Here is an 18,242-nt window from a genome sequence, read left to right as displayed (position 1 = left end):
AATGATTGCAGTAGGTTGGAAGTTTAAAATGATTGCAGTAGGTTGGAAGTTTAAAATGATTGCAGTGGGTTGGAAGAGAGGTTTACCTTGTCAAGAAACCAGCCAGCGTTGGGCCCGGAGTTATCGTGACCAATCCGGATTCGATCCAAGCGCCCCAGCTTCGGGCAGGTTAAGATAAACTCTTCAATCCTAAAACATTGATTAACATGGTATGTGTTACATTAGCTAACAAGATTTCAACAACCATATATGCTAACATTTTTGGTGACAAATTTGAAAAAATGACAGCTGATGATTAATTTTGACCTAAATGTAATCAGCTAATGATCAACTTTGGCCTAAATGTAATCAACTAATGATTAACTTTGTCCTAAATGTAATCAGCTAATGATCAACTTTGGCCTAAATGTAATCAGCTAATGATCAACTTTGGCCTAAATGTAATCAGCTAATGATTAACTTTGACCTAAATGTAATCAGCTAATCATTAACTTTGGCCTAAATGTAATCAGCTAATGATTAACTTTGTCCTAAATGTAATCAACTAATGATCAACTTTGGCCTAAATGTAATCAGTGCTACTCACGCCTTGCGTTCAAAACAGTTTTTTTTGCTCTTGCGCAATTTCTTCTCTCCTGAATCCCCAAACTCTCCAAACATTGTGAGGGTAACATTGGCGTCTGTCCCTGCTCCAAGCTTATCACCTGTGTAGACCGTCACTTTATACTGGCACGCTGCGGGAGATATAATTACATAGACCGTCACTTTATACTGGCACGCTGGAGGAGATGCAATTACAATCTAATGCAGAGACCCATATTCCTTATCAAATGAAGAGACCCATGTTCCTTAACTAATGCAGAGACCCATGTTCCTTAACTAATGCAGAAACCCATGTTCCTTATCAAATGAAGAGACCCATGTTCCTTAACTAATGCAGAAATCCATGTTCCTTAACTAATGCAGAGACCCATGTTCCTTATCAAATGAAGAGACCCATGTTCCTTAACTAATGCAGAGACCCATGTTCCCTAACTAATGCAGAGACCCATGTTCCTTAACTAATGCAGAGACCCATGTTCCTTAACTAATGCAGAGACCCATGTTGTGTGGATGCACACAAAAAAAAAACTCACGCTTTTTAATGGCCAGGGGATCACGGTTGCCGATCAAATCACGTGAGATCTCATGGTCCCCTTCATCTTTAGCCAACCACTGACCACAGGGGAAAAAATATTTCCACTCCGGGTGTTTGAGGTCAGTCACTACAACCTGCAGAGTGACACAAACTGTCAGTCAGGTTGGTGGTGTCAGTCAGGTTGGTGGTGTCAGTCAGGTTGGTGGTGTCAGTCAGGTTGGTGGTGTCAGTCAGGTTGGTGGTGTCAGTCAGTCAGGTTGGTGGTGTCAGTCAGTCAGGTTGGTGGTGTCAGTCAGGTTGGTGGTGTCAGTCAGTCAGGTTGGTGGTGTCAGTCAGGTTGGTGGTGTCAGTCAGGTTGGTGGTGTCAGTCAGGTGGGTGGTGTCAGTCAGGTTGGTGGTGTCAGTCAGGTTGGTGGTGTCAGTCAGTCAGGTTGGTGGTGTCAGTCAGGTTGGTGGTGTCAGTCAGGTTGGTGGTGTCAGTCAGGTGGGTGGTGTCAGTCAGGTTGGTGGTGTCAGTCAGGTTGGTGGTGTCAGTCAGGTTGGTGGTGTCAGTCAGTCAGGTTGGTGGTGTCAGTCAGGTTGGTGGTGTCAGTCAGGTTGGTGGTGTCAGTCAGGATGGTGGTGTCAGTCAGGTTTGTGGTGTCAGTCAGGTTGGTGGTGTCAGTCAGGTTGGTGATGTCAGTCAGGTCGGTGGTGTCAGTCAGGTTGGTGGTGTCAGTCAGGTTGGTGGTGTCAGTCAGCCAGGTTGGTGGTGTCAGTCAGGTTGGTGGTGTCAGTCAGATGGTGGTGTCAGTCAGGTTGGTGGTGTCAGTCAGGTTGGTGGTGTCAGTCAGGTTGGTGGTGTCAGTCAGGTTGGTGGTGTCAGTCAGGTTGGTGGTGTCAGTCAGGTTGGTTGGTGGTGTCAGTCAGGTCAGTGGTGTCAGTCAGGTTGGTTGGTGGTGTCAGTCAGGTCAGTGGTGTCAGTCAGGTCGGTGGTGTCAGTCAGGTTGGTGGTGTCAGTCAGGTTGGTGGTGTCAGTCAGGTTGGTGGTGTCAGTCAGGTTGGTGGTGTCAGTCAGGTTGGTGGTGTCAGTCAGGTTGGTGGTGTCAGTCAGGTTGGTGGTGTCAGTCAGGTTGGTGGTGTCAGTCAGGTTGGTGGTGTCAGTCAGGTTGGTGGTGTCAGTCAGTCAGGTTGGTGGTGTCAGTCAGGTTGGTGGTGTCAGTCAGGTTGGTGGTGTCAGTCAGTCAGGTTGGTGGTGTCAGTCAGGTTGGTGGTGTCAGTCAGGTTGGTGGTGTCAGTCAGGTTGGTGGTGTCAGTCAGGTTGGTGGTGTCAGTCAGGTTGGTGGTGTCAGTCAGGTAGGTTGGTCGTGTCAGTCAGGTTGGTGGTGTCAGTCAGTCAGGTTGGTGGTGTCAGTCAGTCAGGTTGGTGGTGTCAGTCAGTCAGGTTGGTGGTGTCAGTCAGGTTGGTGGTGTCAGTCAGTCAGGTTGGTGGTGTCAGTCAGTCAGGTTGGTGGTGTCAGTCAGTCAGGTTGGTGGTGTCAGTCAGGTTGGTGGTGTCAGTCAGGTCAGTGGTGTCAGTCAGGTCAGTGGTGTCAGTCAGGTTGGTGGTGTCAGTCAGCCAGGTTGGTGGTGTCAGTCAGGTTGGTGGTGTCAGTCAGGTTGGTGGTGTTATTCAGGTTGGTGGTGTCAGTCAGGTTGGTGGTGTCAGTCAGCCAGGTTGGTGGTGTCAGTCAGGTTGGTGGTGTCAGTCAGGTTGGTGGTGTCAGTCAGGTCAGTGGTGTCAGTCAGGTTGGTGGTGTCAGTCAGGTCAGTGGTGTCAGTCAGGTCGGTGGTGTCAGTCAGGTTGGTGGTGTCAGTCAGGTTGGTGGTGTCAGTCAGCCAGGTTGGTGGTGTCAGTTGGGTTGGTGGTGTCAGTCAGGTTGGTGGTGTCAGTCAGTCAGGTTGGTGGTGTCAGTCAGGTTGGTGGTGTCAGTCAGGTGGGTGGTGTCAGTCAGGTTGGTGGTGTCAGTCAGGTTGGTGGTGTCAGTCAGGTTGGTGGTGTCAGTCAGTCAGGTTGGTGGTGTCAGTCAGGTCAGTGGTGTCAGTCAGGTTGGTGGTGTCAGTCAGGTTGGTGGTGTCAGTCAGGTTGGTGGTGTCAGTCAGGTTGGTGGTGTCAGTCAGGTTGGTGGTGTCATTCAGGTTGGTGGTGTCAGTCAGTCAGGTTGGTGGTGTCAGTCAGGTCAGTGGTGTCAGTCAGGTTGGTGGTGTCAGTCAGGTTGGTGGTGTCAGTCAGGTTGGTGGTGTCAGTCAGGTTGGTGGTGTCAGTCAGTCAGGTTGGTGGTGTCAGTCAGGTTGGTGGTGTCAGTCAGGTTGGTGGTGTCAGTCAGGTTGGTGGTGTCAGTCAGGTCAGTGGTGTCAGTCAGGTTGGTGGTGTCAGTCAGGTTGGTGGTGTCAGTCAGGTTGGTGGTGTCAGTCAGGTTGGTGGTGTCAGTCAGGTTGGTGGTGTCAGTCAGGTTGGTGATGTCAGTCAGGTTGGTGGTGTCAGTCAGGTTGGTGGTGTCAGTCAGGTTGGTGGTGTCAGTCAGGTTGGTGGTGTCAGTCAGGTTGGTGGTGTCAGTCAGGTTGGTGGTGTCAGCCAGTCAGGTTGGTGGTGTAAGTCAGGTTGGTGGTGTCAGTCAGGTCAGTGATGTCAGTCAGGTTGGTGGTGTCAGTCAGCCAGGTTGGTGGTGTCAGTCAGGTTGGTGGTGTCAGTCAGGTTGGTGGTGTCAGTCAGGTTGGTGGTGTCAGTCAGGTCAGTGGTGTCAGTCAGGTTGGTGGTGTCAGTCAGGTTGGTGGTGTCAGTCAGGTTGGTGGTGTCAGTCAGTCAGGTTGGTGGTGTCAGTCAGGTCAGTGGTGTCAGTCAGGTTGGTGGTGTCAGTCAGGTTGGTGGTGTCAGTCAGGTTGGTGGTGTCAGTCAGTCAGGTTGGTGGTGTCAGTCAGGTTGGTGGTGTCAGTCAGGTTGGTGGTGTCAGTCAGGTTGGTGGTGTCAGTCAGGTTGGTGGTGTCAGTCAGTCAGGTTGGTGGTGTCAGTCAGGTTGGTGGTGTCAGTCAGGTTGGTGGTGTCAGTCAGTCAGGTTGGTGGTGTCAGTCAGGTTGGTGGTGTCAGTCAGGTTGGTGGTGTCAGTCAGGTTGGTGGTGTCAGTCAGGTTGGTGGTGTCAGTCAGTCAGGTTGGTGGTGTCAGTCAGGTTGGTGGTGTCAGTCAGGTTGGTGGTGTCAGTCAGGTTAGTGGTGTCAGTCAGGTTGGTGGTGTCAGTCAGTCAGGTTGGTGGTGTCAGTCAGGTTGGTGGTGTCAGTCAGGTTGATGGTGTCAGTCAGGTTAGTGGTGTCAGTCAGGTTGGTGGTGTCAGTCAGTCAGGTTGGTGGTGTCAGTCAGGTTGGTGGTGTCAGTCAGGTCTCACCCGCTCCAGGAACCAGCCAGGAAAGCTGCCCTGGTTGTCGTGCTCTATGCGCAGCTTCTTCATGGGCCCCACACAGCTGGACTTGAAGGTGAACATGTCCGTCGCCCCGCTGGTGAACAGGGACTTGCTGTTGTTCTTCAGGTGGATCTTCTCTGTCACGCCCGTCTTGCCGTACAACGTCATAAAAACATTAGCGCTGGTGCCAGCATTCGCTTTGTTGCCCGTCACCGTGACAACTTCGTATTCTGTTGGCACCAACAAAACTTAATACATCACATGCATACACATACATGACATGCATACTTACAACATATAGCATACATACATGAGATGCATACTAACATCATATGTAGGTCAGTATTCACCTAGTAATGGTTGTGTATGTGTATGTGTACATCAGTATGAAGCCACTGACCAGTTTTAGAAGCCCTGAGTGCAAACAGTTCCCTGGACACCTGACCATCGGCGTGGTAGAGGGAGAGCCACTGGTTACACAGAAAGAGGTAGGACTTTTTGCTCTTGGTGTTCACCACTTCAATCTGCTCCAGGAACCAGGCCTCCTCCATCTTTATAGCAGAAGTCTGCATGGGTCAAAGGTCAAAACATTTCTTATTTAGCTGGATAAAATGTATTTCTGTAATAACTTCACGGAAATTGATGTAAATTTTCAGCCTTAAAATAGATACAAAATTGCTAATTTTTTAAAAAAGGTAATTAATAGTTGCGTTAAACTCTTCTACACAGTTAAAGCAATACCTCAACAAGCAGTGACTTGATTTCTCCGATGTTTGGACCCCAAACTTTGAAGATGTGTGTTGACCCTTTGGTGAAGCGAAACGGAACTTTCTTGCCAGACTTGACTGAGCCAGCTTTTTTGGTCAGACGTGTCTTCGGAAGTTTCCCTCGCAGTCCTTTTAACTTGATGAAAACCTGAGACAGGCCAGATAAGTGATATGAAAACCTGAGACAGGCCAGATAAGTGATATGAAAACCTGAGACAGGCCAGATAAGTGATATGAAAACCTGAGACTGGCCAGATAAGTGATATGAAAACCTGAGACAGGCCAGATAAGTGATATGAAAACCTGAGACAGGCCAGATAAGTGATATGAAAACCTGAGACAGGCCAGATAAGTGATGTGAAAACCTGAGACTGGCCAGATAAGTGATATGAAAACCTGAGATTGGCCAGACAAGTGATATGAAAACCTGAGACTGGCCAGATAAGTGATATGAAAACCTGAGACTGGCCAGATAAGTGATATGAAAACCTGAGACTGGCCAGATAAGTGATATGAAAACCTGAGACTGGCCAGATAAATTTTCTTTCAAGCTTGGAAAGATTTCTAGAGTGACCAACAGTTATATTTTTTTATTACATCTGTAGATGCCACTAGGTGGGCTGTCACCCAGTGCAGACAGCACCCAGCACCCCCACGCTGTGCACCACTGATTACATTATTTTATTTTCTATTTTTTTTTAGTGCATTTAAAGTTGTTATAATAAGGGATTTTTATACAAAGTTTATTTTCTACTTTTAATTTAAGTTTTTTCAGATCAGATTTCTCACAACCACCAACCACAGTTTATATAACAATAATATAACTATAACAATAATAGAACAATAATATAAATATAACAATAATATAAATATAACAATAATAAAACAATAGTATAAATATAACAATAATATAAATATAACAATAATAAAACATTAATATAAATATAATAATTATAAAACAATAATATAAATATAACAATAATATAAATTTAACAAATAATAAAACAATAGTATAAATATAACAATTATAAAACACTAATGTGTTAGCTTCATTTCTCCAGCCTGATAAAACACAATAGTGGACTGGATCAAAAAATGTTTGTACTAAAAACGAATGAATGAAATCATTTGAAAGAAAATCACTTATTAATTCTTGATATTTGAACAATTACAAATTTTTAAATTGAAACAATTTCAAACTCTTGTATTAAGTTCAGGGGAGAATCAGTTAGCTAGTGGCAACTTTCTGGAAAAATGTAGCAAAAAAAAAAACAATAAAGAAAACCGAAGTTGAAGGGAGCCAACAAATGTGTAACATAGTATTGTGTGGTAAGGGCACATAACTTGGCAGTTGAAGGGAGCCAACAAATGTGTAACTTAGTATTGTGTGGTAGGGGCGCATAACTTGGCAGTTGAAGGGAGCCAACAAATGTGTAACTTAGTATTGTGTGGTAGGGGCACATAACTTGGCAGTTGAAGGGAGCCAACAAATGTGTACCTCAGTGCTGGAGCTACTAATGATCTCTATCAAGATTTCTCTATCATGTGGTCAGCTGACCCCTGGAGAGGTCACCTACTTAAGTGCTTCTAATTAACAGTCTGGCCCAACACTTAAGCCAAACCATGTCAAGTGACTAACGATGTCCAGAAAAATCCTAATTTCCTAATTACAAATGAGAGATCAAGCAAACACTGGATCAAATGTCAAACCTACTTGAGCACAAGTAGGTTCATGTTTTGGGTCAGTAGGTTCATGTTTTTTTGGTTGCCAAAGTTGGTTCATCTTATGGTTTGACAACCTATACCAGCTGTAGACCCTATGCCAGGTTTAGAAACTACACCAGCTGTAGAGCCTACACCAGCTGTAGAACCTTCACCAGCTGTAGAACCTACACCAGCTGTAGAACCACCACCAGCTGTAGAGCCTACACCAGCTGTAGAGCCTACACCAGCTGTAGAACCTACACCAGCTGTAGAACCTACACCAGCTGTAGAACCTACACCAGCTGTAGAACCACCACCAGCTGTAGAGCCTACACCAGCTGTAGAACCTACACCAGCTGTAGAACCTACACCAGCTGTAGAACCTACACCAGCTGTAGAACCTACACCAGCTGTAGAACCTACACCAGCTGTAGAACCTACACCAGCTGCAGAACCTACACCAACTGTAGAACCTACACCAGCTGTAGAACCTATGCCAGGTGTAGAAGAGACATTTCCCATCACTTGTACTTTGGAGGTTTAAGAGTTTTTGAATCCTGAGTGTGCTCAAACATGCAGGCACCTTTTATGAACCCTCCATCATGCTCAAACTTTAGGGTCAGTCTTTGTACATCGATGTTTACCACCATGGATTTTGTCAAGTCACTTTTAAATGTTCAGATTTTGTCAAGTCACTTTTAAATGTTCAGATTTTGTCAAGTCACTTTTAAATGTTCAGATTTTGTCAAGTCACTTTTAAATGTTCAGATTTTGTCAAGTCACTTTTAAATGTTCAAATCTTGTCATAACTTAAGAAGAGGGTGGTTGGCTGAGGTGTGACATGACTTTAGAGGAGGGTGGTTGGCTGAGGTGTGACATGACTTTAGAGGAGGGTGGTTGGCTGAGGTGTGACATGACTTTAGAGGAAGGTGGTTGGCTGAGGTGTGACATGACTTTAGAGGAAGGTGGTTGGCTGAGGTGTGACATGACTTTAGAGGAAGGTGGTTGGCTGAGGTGTGACATGACTTTAGAGGAGGGTGGTTGTTTTTTGTGACAATGGGAAGTGGGGAAGGTGAAAACTGTTTTAAAGAGACTGAAATCAATGATGGATGCCTCTCAAATATTAATTAAATCATATCAACTTTGGCTAAATTTAGATTTTAACTTCCTTTCCTGACTATAATATTATTAGATTAAACTCTGGTGGATGGTAATTATAAAGTTTGTTTATGATCTAAAACAAAATATCATGTAGTGGAAGATTGATTCATATTTTTTTAAACAAATTTGGAATAATTAATTTGTAATGGAGCAATTTTGACAATTTCTTTCAACCAGGATGAAACATAGTATTGCATTTATCCTAAACATTATTAGGATAGTATCTGATATTGGAAATATCCTAAAGAACATTGAAAAAAGATTGAGTAACCCAAATGAAAGCTGACCTTGGCATCTGTGCTTGCGTTCTTTACATTTCCTGTTGTCACGGCTACTTTATACAAAATGTCGCTCCCCTTGTCCAGTTTTCTCCTCTTGGGTAAAAGACCAAAAGTTGATGGACTGCTGGAGCTGCTACTCCAGGCATTGAAGAGTTTCTAGAATCAAAACAATTTAAAACTGCTGGCCATGAAGTTTCTAGAATCAAAACAATTTTTTAACTGCTGGCCATGAAGTTTCTAGAATCAAAACAATTTTTAACTGCTGGCTAGTAAGTTTCTAGAATCAAAACAATTTTTAACTGCTGGCTAGTAAGTTTCTAGAATCAAAACAATTTTTAACTGCTGGCCATGAAGTTCCTAGAATCAAAACAATTTTTAACTGCTGGCCATGAAGTTTCTAGAATCAAAACAATTTTTAACTGCTGGCGACGACTACAGCACTACAAATGTTTGAATGTCAGGTGACCTAAAAGTAAACATGTAGCCCTAACTTTACCAAGATAAACATGTAGCCCTAACTTTACCAGGGTAAACATGTAGCCCTAACTTTACCAAGGTAAACATGTAGCCCTAACTTTACCAAGGTAAACATGTAGCCCTAACTTTACCAAGGTAAACATGTAGCCCTAACTTTACCAAGGTAAACATGTAGCCCTAACTTTACCAAGATAAACATGTAGCCCTAACTTTACCAAGATAAACATGTAGCCCTAACTTTACCAAGGTAAACATGTAGCCCTAACTTTACCAAGATAAACATGTAGCCCTAACTTTACCAAGATAAACATGTAGCCCTAACTTTACCAAGGTAAACATGTAGCCCTAACTTTACCAAGATAAACATGTAGCCCTTACTTTACCAAGGTAAACATGTAGCCCTAACTTTACCAAGGTAAACATGTAGCCCTAACTTTACCAAGGTAAACATGTAGCCCTAACTTTACCAAGATAAACATGTAGCCCTAACTTTACCAAGATAAACATGTAGCCCTAACTTTACCAAGGTAAACATGTAGCCCTAACTTTACCAAGATAAACATGTAGCCTTAACTTTACCAAGATAAACATGTAGCCCTAACTTTACCAAGATAAACATGTAGCCTTAACTTTACCAAGATAAACATGTAGCCCTAACTTTACCAAGATAAACATGTAGCCCTAACTTTTTAAAGTAAACATGTAGCCTTAACTTTACCAAGATAAACATGTAGCCCTAACTTTTTAAAGTAAACATGTAGCCTTAACTTTACCAAGATAAACATGTAGCCCTAACTTTACCAAGATAAACATGTAGCCCTAACTTTACCAAGATAAACATGTAGCTCTAACTTTACCAAGATAAACATGTAGCTCTAACTTTACCAAGATAAACATGTAGCCCTAAATTTATCAAGATAAACATGTAGCCTTAACTTTACCAAGATAAACATGTAGCCCTAACTTTTTAAAGTAAACATGTAGCCCTAACTTTACCAAGATAAACATGTAGCCCTAACTTTTTAAAGTAAACATGTAGCTCTAACTTTATAAAATAAAATCTCTGGCTTCCATGTTCTAACATTCAGCTGTGGGTAGTTAACTCCCCTCCTCCATTGCAATTTTTTTTTAAAGAGTTGTCTCTCTTGTGTAATACATTTTTATGTAAAGAGTTTTCACCTTTAAAGAACACTTACCTGTCGTCTTAATGATTCTGTCTGGATTGAGCCAAATCTTCTTTCAAAATACTCCACCAGGTGTGGGTCGTTAAGTGGATCGTACGAAGGTATCGGGACAACTTTTCCACCCTCCACACGGGGATAGCCCAGAGCTGAGTTGATAAAGGATTCCATCTTTCTAGCTGAAACATCCAGGGCAACACACACATTATTCAGATAAACACACAACATCCAGGGCAACACACACATTATTCAGATAAACATCCAGGGCAACACACACATTATTCAGATAAACACACAACATCCAGGGCAACACACACATTATTCAGATAAACACACAACATCCAGGGCAACACACACATTATTCAGATAAACATCCAGGGCAACACACACATTATTCAGATAAACATCCAGGGCAATACACACATTATTCAGATAAACACACAACATCCAGGGCAATACACACATTATTCAGATAAACACACAACATCAAGGGCAATACACACATTATTCAGATAAACACACAACATCCAGGGCAACACACACATTATTCAGATAAACATCCAGGGCAACACACACATTATTCAGATAAACATCCAGGGCAATACACACATTATTCAGATAAACACACAACATCCAGGGCAACACACACATTATTCAGATAAACACACAACATCCAGGGCAACACACACATTATTCAGATAAACACACAACATCAAGGGCAACACACACATTATTCAGATAAACATCCAGGGCAACACACACATTATTCAGATAAACATCCAGGGCAACACACACATTATTCAGATAAACATCCAGGGCAATACACACATTATTCAGATAAACACACAACATCCAGGGCAATACACACATTATTCAGATAAACACACAACATCAAGGGCAATACACACATTATTCAGATAAACACACAACATCCAGGGCAACACACACATTATTCAGATAAACATCCAGGGCAATACACACATTATTCAGATAAACACACAACATCCAGGGCAACACACACATTATTCAGATAAACACACAACATCCAGGGCAATACACACATTATTCAGATAAACACACAACATCCAGGGCAATACACACATTATTCAGATAAACACACAAGCAAAGAGAGAGAGAGAGAACCAAGCACACACACAAGTAAAGAGAGAGAGAGAGAGAACCAAGCACACACACAAGTAAAGAGAGAGAGAGAGAACCAAGCACACACACAAGTAAAGAGAGATAGAGAGAACCAAGCACACACACAAGTAAAGAGAGAGAGAGAGAGAACCAAGCACACACACAAGTAAAGAGAGAGAGAGAGAACCAAGCACACACACAAGTAAAGAGAGAGAGAGAGAACCAAGCACACACACAAGTAAAGAGAGAGAGAGAGAACCAAGCACACACACAAGTAAAGAGAGAGAGAACCAAGCACACACACAAGTAAAGAGAGAGAGAACCAAGCACACACACAAGTAAAGAGAGAGAGAACCAAGCACACACACAAGTAAAGAGAGAGAGAGAGAACCAAGCACACACACAAGTAAAGAGAGAGAGAACCAAGCACACACACAAGTAAAGAGAGAGAGAGAGAACCAAGCACACACACAAGTAAAGAGAGAGAGAGAGAACCAAGCACACACACAAGTAAAGAGAGAGAGAGAGAACCAAGCACACACACAAGTAAAGAGAGAGAGAACCAAGCACACACACAAGTAAAGAGAGAGAGAGAGAACCAAGCACACACACATGTAAAGAGAGAGAGAGAGAACCAAGCACGCACACAAGTAAAGAGAGAGAGAGAACCAAGCACACACACAAGTAAAGAGAGAGAGAGAACCAAGCACACACACAAGTAAAGAGAGAGAGAACCAAGCACACACACAAGTAAAGAGAGAGAGAGAACCAAGCACACACACAAGTAAAGAGAGAGAGAGAGAGAACCAAGCACACACACAAGTAAAGAGAGATAGAGAGAACCAAGCACACACACAAGTAAAGAGAGAGAGAGAGAGAGAACCAAGCACACACACAAGTAAAGAGAGAGAGAACCAAGCACACACACAAGTAAAGAGAGAGAGAGAGAACCAAGCACACACACAAATAAAGAGAGAGAGAGAGAACCAAGCACACACACAAGTAAAGAGAGAGAGAACCAAGCACACACACAAGTAAAGAGAGAGAGAACCAAGCACACACACAAGTAAAGAGAGAGAGAACCAAGCACACACACAAGTAAAGAGAGAGAGAACCAAGCACACACACAAGTAAAGAGAGAGAGAGAGCCAAGCACACACACAAGTAAAGAGAGAGAGAGAGAGAACCAAGCACACACACAAGTAAAGAGAGAGAGAGAGAACCAAGCACACACACAAGTAAAGAGAGAGAGAGAGAACCAAGCACACACACAAGTAAAGAGAGAGAGAGAGAACCAAGCACACACACAAGTAGAGAGAGAGAGAACCAAGCACACACACAAGTAAAGAGAGAGAGAACCAAGCACACACACAAGTAAAGAGAAACAGAGAAAGAAGCACACAAAGAAGTAAAGAGAGAACGAAGCACTCAAAAATTCTTGTCAAAATGCCAGGATGTAAAGGTGTTGATAAGAAAATGTTGACTACGCTTGCAAGGGGGAAAACTAGGAAAATCAACTGGGTGTTGAACAGGAAGACACGTAACAACATAACACACATAGACATGTAACAATATAACACATGTAGACTTGTAACGTGTAACAACATAACACACGTAGACATGTAACAATATAACACACGTAGACTTGTAACATGTAACAACATAACACACGTTGACATGTAACAGCATAACACATGTAGACATGTAATAACATAACACACATAGACATGTAAGGGGTCATCTGCAAATGATGTCACGCTTGTAGGGGGCAGGGTGGGTCCATAATTTTGTGATGGTGTGTGTTGATGAGGAGTTGGGGGGGGGGTGTTCATATGGTTTGACGTTACACTTTTGCATTATAAAAAAGCAATTCTAGAAAACAAATTTTAGCCATTATTTTGAGTTTAGAAAACTGTTTTAATAAATTGTAATAGAAATTGATTAAAATACTCTATGTTCAAATAATCTCGCTGTTTTAAGAAAAATTCAACCTCAAATTTTGAGGGGGGTCGTAGGCTGAGGTGTGATGTCATTTAGTGATGGAGGGGAAGGGGGCAGGTAAAAATCGTCCAAAAAAACGTGACGTCATTTATGGATGACCCCTAACACACATATAAAAACTTAAGGGAAAAATAAGAATAAAATACTTAAAAAAAACTTTTTAAAAAACCACGTTTTTCTTGTGGACTAAAAAGTAGAAAATAAATTTTCATACATTTGATGACAAAAAACGTGGGTACGTTCACCATCAAATTTCCCGACCCATCTGCCCGACCCACGTTTTTTGTCATCAAATGTATGAAAATTTATTTTCTACTTTTTAGTCCACAAGAAAAACGTGGTTTTTTAAAAAGTTTTTTTTAAGTATTTTATTTTCTCCTTTTTAGTCCGTTGCTACACATGAAAAACGTGGTTTTTAAAAAGTTTTTTATATAGTTTATTTTCTACTTTATCTAGTCACTTGATTAAGTATGACTTGACTAAGTGTTTTTAAATACACGGACTAAAAAAATCTTGAGCGACCGATACGCTTTAAACAGAGAAAGGGTGTAATTTACGTTGCTGGCGTGGAGATCTACTCACGAATCACGTGATCAAATCTCCCATAAACAAACAAATAAACGCGAAGCTGAGTTAAGGAAAAACGTGTTTATGTGTATTTTAGCATGCCCAGCGTACCAACCGTGTCACCGTTAACAATGTGTTACCGTGTCCGTTCTCCTTTTTAGTCCGTTGCTACACATAAAAAACGTGGTTTTTTAAAAGTTTTTTTTAAGTATTTTATTTTCTCCTTTTTAGTCCGTTGCTACACATGAAAAACGTGGTTTTTAAAAAAGTGTTTATAAATACACGGACTAAAAATCTTGAGCGACCATGATTCGAACCTGGGTTGTCGCGGCCACAACGCGAAGTACTAACCACTATACGATCACGGCCAGCGCGCTAACATCGATTGGGGCCGAAGTAACTGTGTCAATAGGCCTCAAGTCTTGTCGGTATCTTTAGAAATCATGTCCTCAATTTTATGGTCCTTGGGGCGTAATTAAATTAAGCTAATTACGGTCACTAATTGCTAGTTTTTATGATTGCATCTGAAATTGTTAGGCGAAAGTAGCATGCATGCCAAATTTCAGGTCTCTAGAGCAATCAGAAGTGGGCTAATTTTCGAAGTCAATTTTAACAACAAACATCCAAACAACCAAACAAACAAACGCGAAGCTGAGTTAAGAAAAACGTGTTAAAATAAACACATCTTTAACACTTTCATGTGTTGAAAAATCTCTGGAAGCATTCACAACTCTACTGTGCTATATATTTATCATCTTGTCTAATTACTCTCAGAGCAGATCCAAGTGCAGAAATTCTGGTGCTGCCATTTGACTTGGATTCAAAGTTTGAAAGAAATCATCAGAGTAGACCCATGTCAAAGGTCAGAGTAGAACCATGTCAAAGGTCAGAGTAGAACCATGTCAAAGGTCAGAGTAGAACCATGTCAAAGGTCAGAGTAGAACCATGTCAAAGGTCAGAGTAGAACCATGTCAAAGGTCAGAGTAGAACCATGTCAAAAGTCAGTAACTAGACTTGATGACAGTCTAATAACAAACAGAGATTTAAGGACTATCAAATAACAGAGAGCTTTGATGACACTCACTCAAATAACAAACAGAGATTTAAGGACTATCAAATAACAGAGAGCTTTGATGACACTCACTCAAATAACAAACAGAGATTTAAGGACTATCAAATAACAGAGAGCTTTGATGACACTCACTCAAATAACAAACAGAGATTTAAGGACTATCAAATAACAAATCTAGTGACTTAAGAAAATGGTAATGACCTGCGTATGGAGCATGTCTGCTGACGGATGTCTCCAAAGGCGTGTGGTTGAGAAGAGACACGTTGTAATATCTGGATGGGTTTCTGGGCTCCTCATAGGCTGGGGCATGCCAGGGTACAGTGTAGCTCTTTCTGGCTAGCGGGGCTGGAAAAGTAAAAGTTAACTGGGGCATGCCAGGGTACAGTGTAGCTCTTTCTGGCTAGCGGGGCTGGAAAAGTAAAAGTTAACTGGGGCATGCCAGGGTACAGTGTAGCTCTTTCTGGCTAGCGGGGCTGGAAAAGTAAAAGTTAACTGGGGCATGCCAGGGTACAGTGTAGCTCTTTCTGGCTAGCGGGGCTGGAAAAGTAAAAGTTAACTGGGGCATGCCAGGGTACAGTGTAGCTCTTTCTGGCTAGCGGGGCTGGAAAAGTAAAAGTTAACTGGGGCATGCCAGGGTACAGTGTAGCTCTTTCTGGCTAGTGGGGCTGGAAAAGTAAAAGTTAACTGGGGCATGACAGGGTACAGTGTAGCTCTTTCTGGCTAGCGGGGCTGGAAAAGTAAAAGTTAACTGGGGCATGACAGGGTACAGTGTAGCTCTTTCTGGCTAGCGGGGCTGGAAAAGTAAAAGTTAACTGGGGCATGCCAGGGTACAGTGTAGCTCTTTCTGGCTAGCGGGGCTGGAAAAGTCAAGTTAACTGGGGTTGACTAAATGTTGACTGGGGCTGACTAAATGTTAGCTGGGGCTGACTAAATGTTAACTGGGGCTGACTAAATGTTAACTGGGGCTGACTAAATGTTAACTGGGGCTGACTAAATGTTAACTGGGGATGACTAAAAGTTAACTGGGGTTGACTAAATGTTAACTGGGGTTGACTCAATGTTAACTGGGGCTGAAAAAGTCAAGTTAACTGGGGTTGACTAAATGTTGACTGGGGCTGACTAAATGTTAACTGGGGCTGACTAAATGTTAACTGGGGCTGACTAAATGTTAACTGGGGCTGACTAAATGTTAACTGGGGCTGACTAAATGTTAACTGGGGCTGACTAAATGTTAACTGGGGCTGACTAAATGTTAACTGGGGCTGAAAAAGTCAAGTTAACTGGGGTTGACTAAATGTTGACTGGGGCTGACTAAATGTTAACTGGGGCTGACTAAATGTTAACTGGGGCTGACTAAATGTTGTATAGACCAAGCTAGCTAAAAACTTATGTTTGTATAGACCCAGCTAGCTAAACCACATATGTTTGTATAGACTAGCTAAAATGCCAGCTGAGTAAATCAACTGAAACAATGACATGTTTATTTTAAAAACAAACCTGAATATGGCCTTGGCCTTTGTTTGTTTGTATGTCCAGCTGCAAATGGTGGATGGGGCTGAAACCGGAGTTGACTTGATGCTGGGGCTATTGGTACTGTCATGCAGCGTTTGACAGCATCACTATTGTTGTTGGGCTGCTGCATGCTTTAGTGTATCTGTCAACTTAACAATTCACTGTAAGGTAAATTATTCATGGACAGTTGTTTCATGGACAGGAAATTCTGTCTTAATAAAACAACATTTATATCAAGAACAAATAGTTTTCGAATATAATATTTCAAATAGGCCTATATTAAATCGATTAAAACATTTGTTTTTAGAATTAACATCACAAATAGTGTAATGACACAGTTCTGGCATCACAAATAGTGTAATGACACATCTAGTTCTGACATCACAAATAGTGTAATGACACAGTTCTGACATCACAAATAGTGTAATGACACAGTTCTGACATCACAAATAGTGTAATGACACATCTAGTTCTGACATCACAAATAGTGTAATGACACAGTTCTGACATCACAAATAGTGTAATGACACAGTTATGACATCACAAATAGTGTAATGACACAGTTCTGACATCACAAATATTGTAATGACACAGCTAGTTCTGACATCACAAATAGTGTAATGACACATCTAGTTCTGACATCACAAATAGTGTAATGACACATCTAGTTCTGACATCACAAATAGTGTAATGACACATCTAGTTCTGACTTCACAAATAGTGTAATGACACAGTTCTGACATCACAAATAGTGTAATGACACATCTAGTTCTGACATCACAAATAGTGTAATGACACATCTAGTTCTGACTTCACAAATAGTGTAATGACACAGTTCTGACATTACAAATAGTGTAATGACACTGTTCTGACATCACAAATAGTGTAATGACATAGACCAAAAGAGTGTGTCACATGATTCAGGTCTGCTAGCATCTATTATTTTTATTCGATCCAGTGTCTAGTAGGCGTATTTTAATTATTTATATAAGAAAATTAAAGTAGGCCTAGTAGGGCTAGTCCTTTGGCTTTGCCTTTTTTTTAATTAGCGTCTTCTTAGGGACTTAGATCTAGATCTCTAGGCCTATCGTATTTTTTTTTGCCCTAGATATGTTATTTAATATTATAGTAATAGTAGTTAGGGCCTATAGGCTACCTATACTTAACTATACTAGTTTAGCCAGGTCAGGTCGTTAGGCCGACTTAGTCTTAGGACTTAATAAGTAGCAGTAGTACATAAATAGATTTAGAATTATTAGATCTAGTAGTTAGTACTTGACTACTAGTACTAGTAGTTAGTAGTTAGAATCTTGAATCTAGTAATTCTAGAGACTACAGTACTTTCAGTACTAGTACTAGATCTACTACTAGAGGCAGTAGTAGAGGGTTAGGCGTTAATTAAAAAAAAAACATATTGTTAGGCCTATGTCTATGAAATTAATGTATACTAACTTTATTTGACTGTAATACCCATATTCATAAAATTCACGGTGCACAAGCAATTAATTATAATTCAATACTATGTTAAGTATTAAGTATTCATCACTAGTCCCACGCACCGCTGTTTACTATTTATCATTGTTTAGGTTAGTTACCGCATTCTTGCGCATGTGCAAATGCGTGTCGGAAGTCCTAACCTTTTTAAACTCTTTCATGAGCAGACGATATTATTATAACTTTTCTATCCTAAATCTTTCTAAAACTAAAAACAACATAATAAAAAATATTATAAACAAACAAAAAAAGGAGATCTGCAAAGATCTTAATTTGTGGTAATAACAGGTAGGCCTAGCTAGATTTATATCATATATAAATATATGCAAAATATTT

At 41.5% G+C, this 18,242-nt stretch overlaps 1 protein-coding gene across 3 annotated transcripts in view; it reads right to left on the bottom strand.

Moving 5' to 3' along the window:
• Nucleotides 1-17,981, bottom strand: part of LOC131937334 (lipoxygenase homology domain-containing protein 1) — a 77,929-nt gene extending 59,948 nt beyond the window's left edge. For 2 of the 3 annotated variants that reach the window (XM_059294647.1, XM_059294649.1), the window contains exons 1-11: nucleotides 17,865-17,972; nucleotides 16,398-16,561; nucleotides 15,102-15,245; nucleotides 10,136-10,299; nucleotides 8,469-8,618; nucleotides 5,291-5,464; nucleotides 4,950-5,115; nucleotides 4,535-4,779; nucleotides 1,137-1,272; nucleotides 587-734; nucleotides 87-189 (exon numbers count right to left, since the gene is read on the bottom strand). In XM_059294647.1, the coding sequence (XP_059150630.1) occupies nucleotides 87-189; nucleotides 587-734; nucleotides 1,137-1,272; nucleotides 4,535-4,779; nucleotides 4,950-5,115; nucleotides 5,291-5,464; nucleotides 8,469-8,618; nucleotides 10,136-10,299; nucleotides 15,102-15,245; nucleotides 16,398-16,542 (1,575 nt within the window). In that variant the 5' untranslated portion in view covers nucleotides 16,543-16,561; nucleotides 17,865-17,972. Of the gene's footprint in view, nucleotides 1-86; nucleotides 190-586; nucleotides 735-1,136; nucleotides 1,273-4,534; nucleotides 4,780-4,949; nucleotides 5,116-5,290; nucleotides 5,465-8,468; nucleotides 8,619-10,135; nucleotides 10,300-15,101; nucleotides 15,246-16,397; nucleotides 16,574-17,864 lie in introns of all 3 variants that reach the window. The other variant, XM_059294648.1, reaches the window with a different exon arrangement.
• Nucleotides 17,982-18,242: the final 261 nt, after the last annotated feature.

This window comes from Physella acuta, unplaced genomic scaffold (assembly GCF_028476545.2).
Source record: "Physella acuta isolate Inbredline_101_S28 unplaced genomic scaffold, ASM2847654v3 ptg000208l, whole genome shotgun sequence".
NCBI lineage: Eukaryota > Metazoa > Mollusca > Gastropoda > Physidae > Physella > Physella acuta.
Note: the sequence above shows the minus strand (reverse complement) of the source record. Positions and strands in the feature narration are given on the sequence as shown.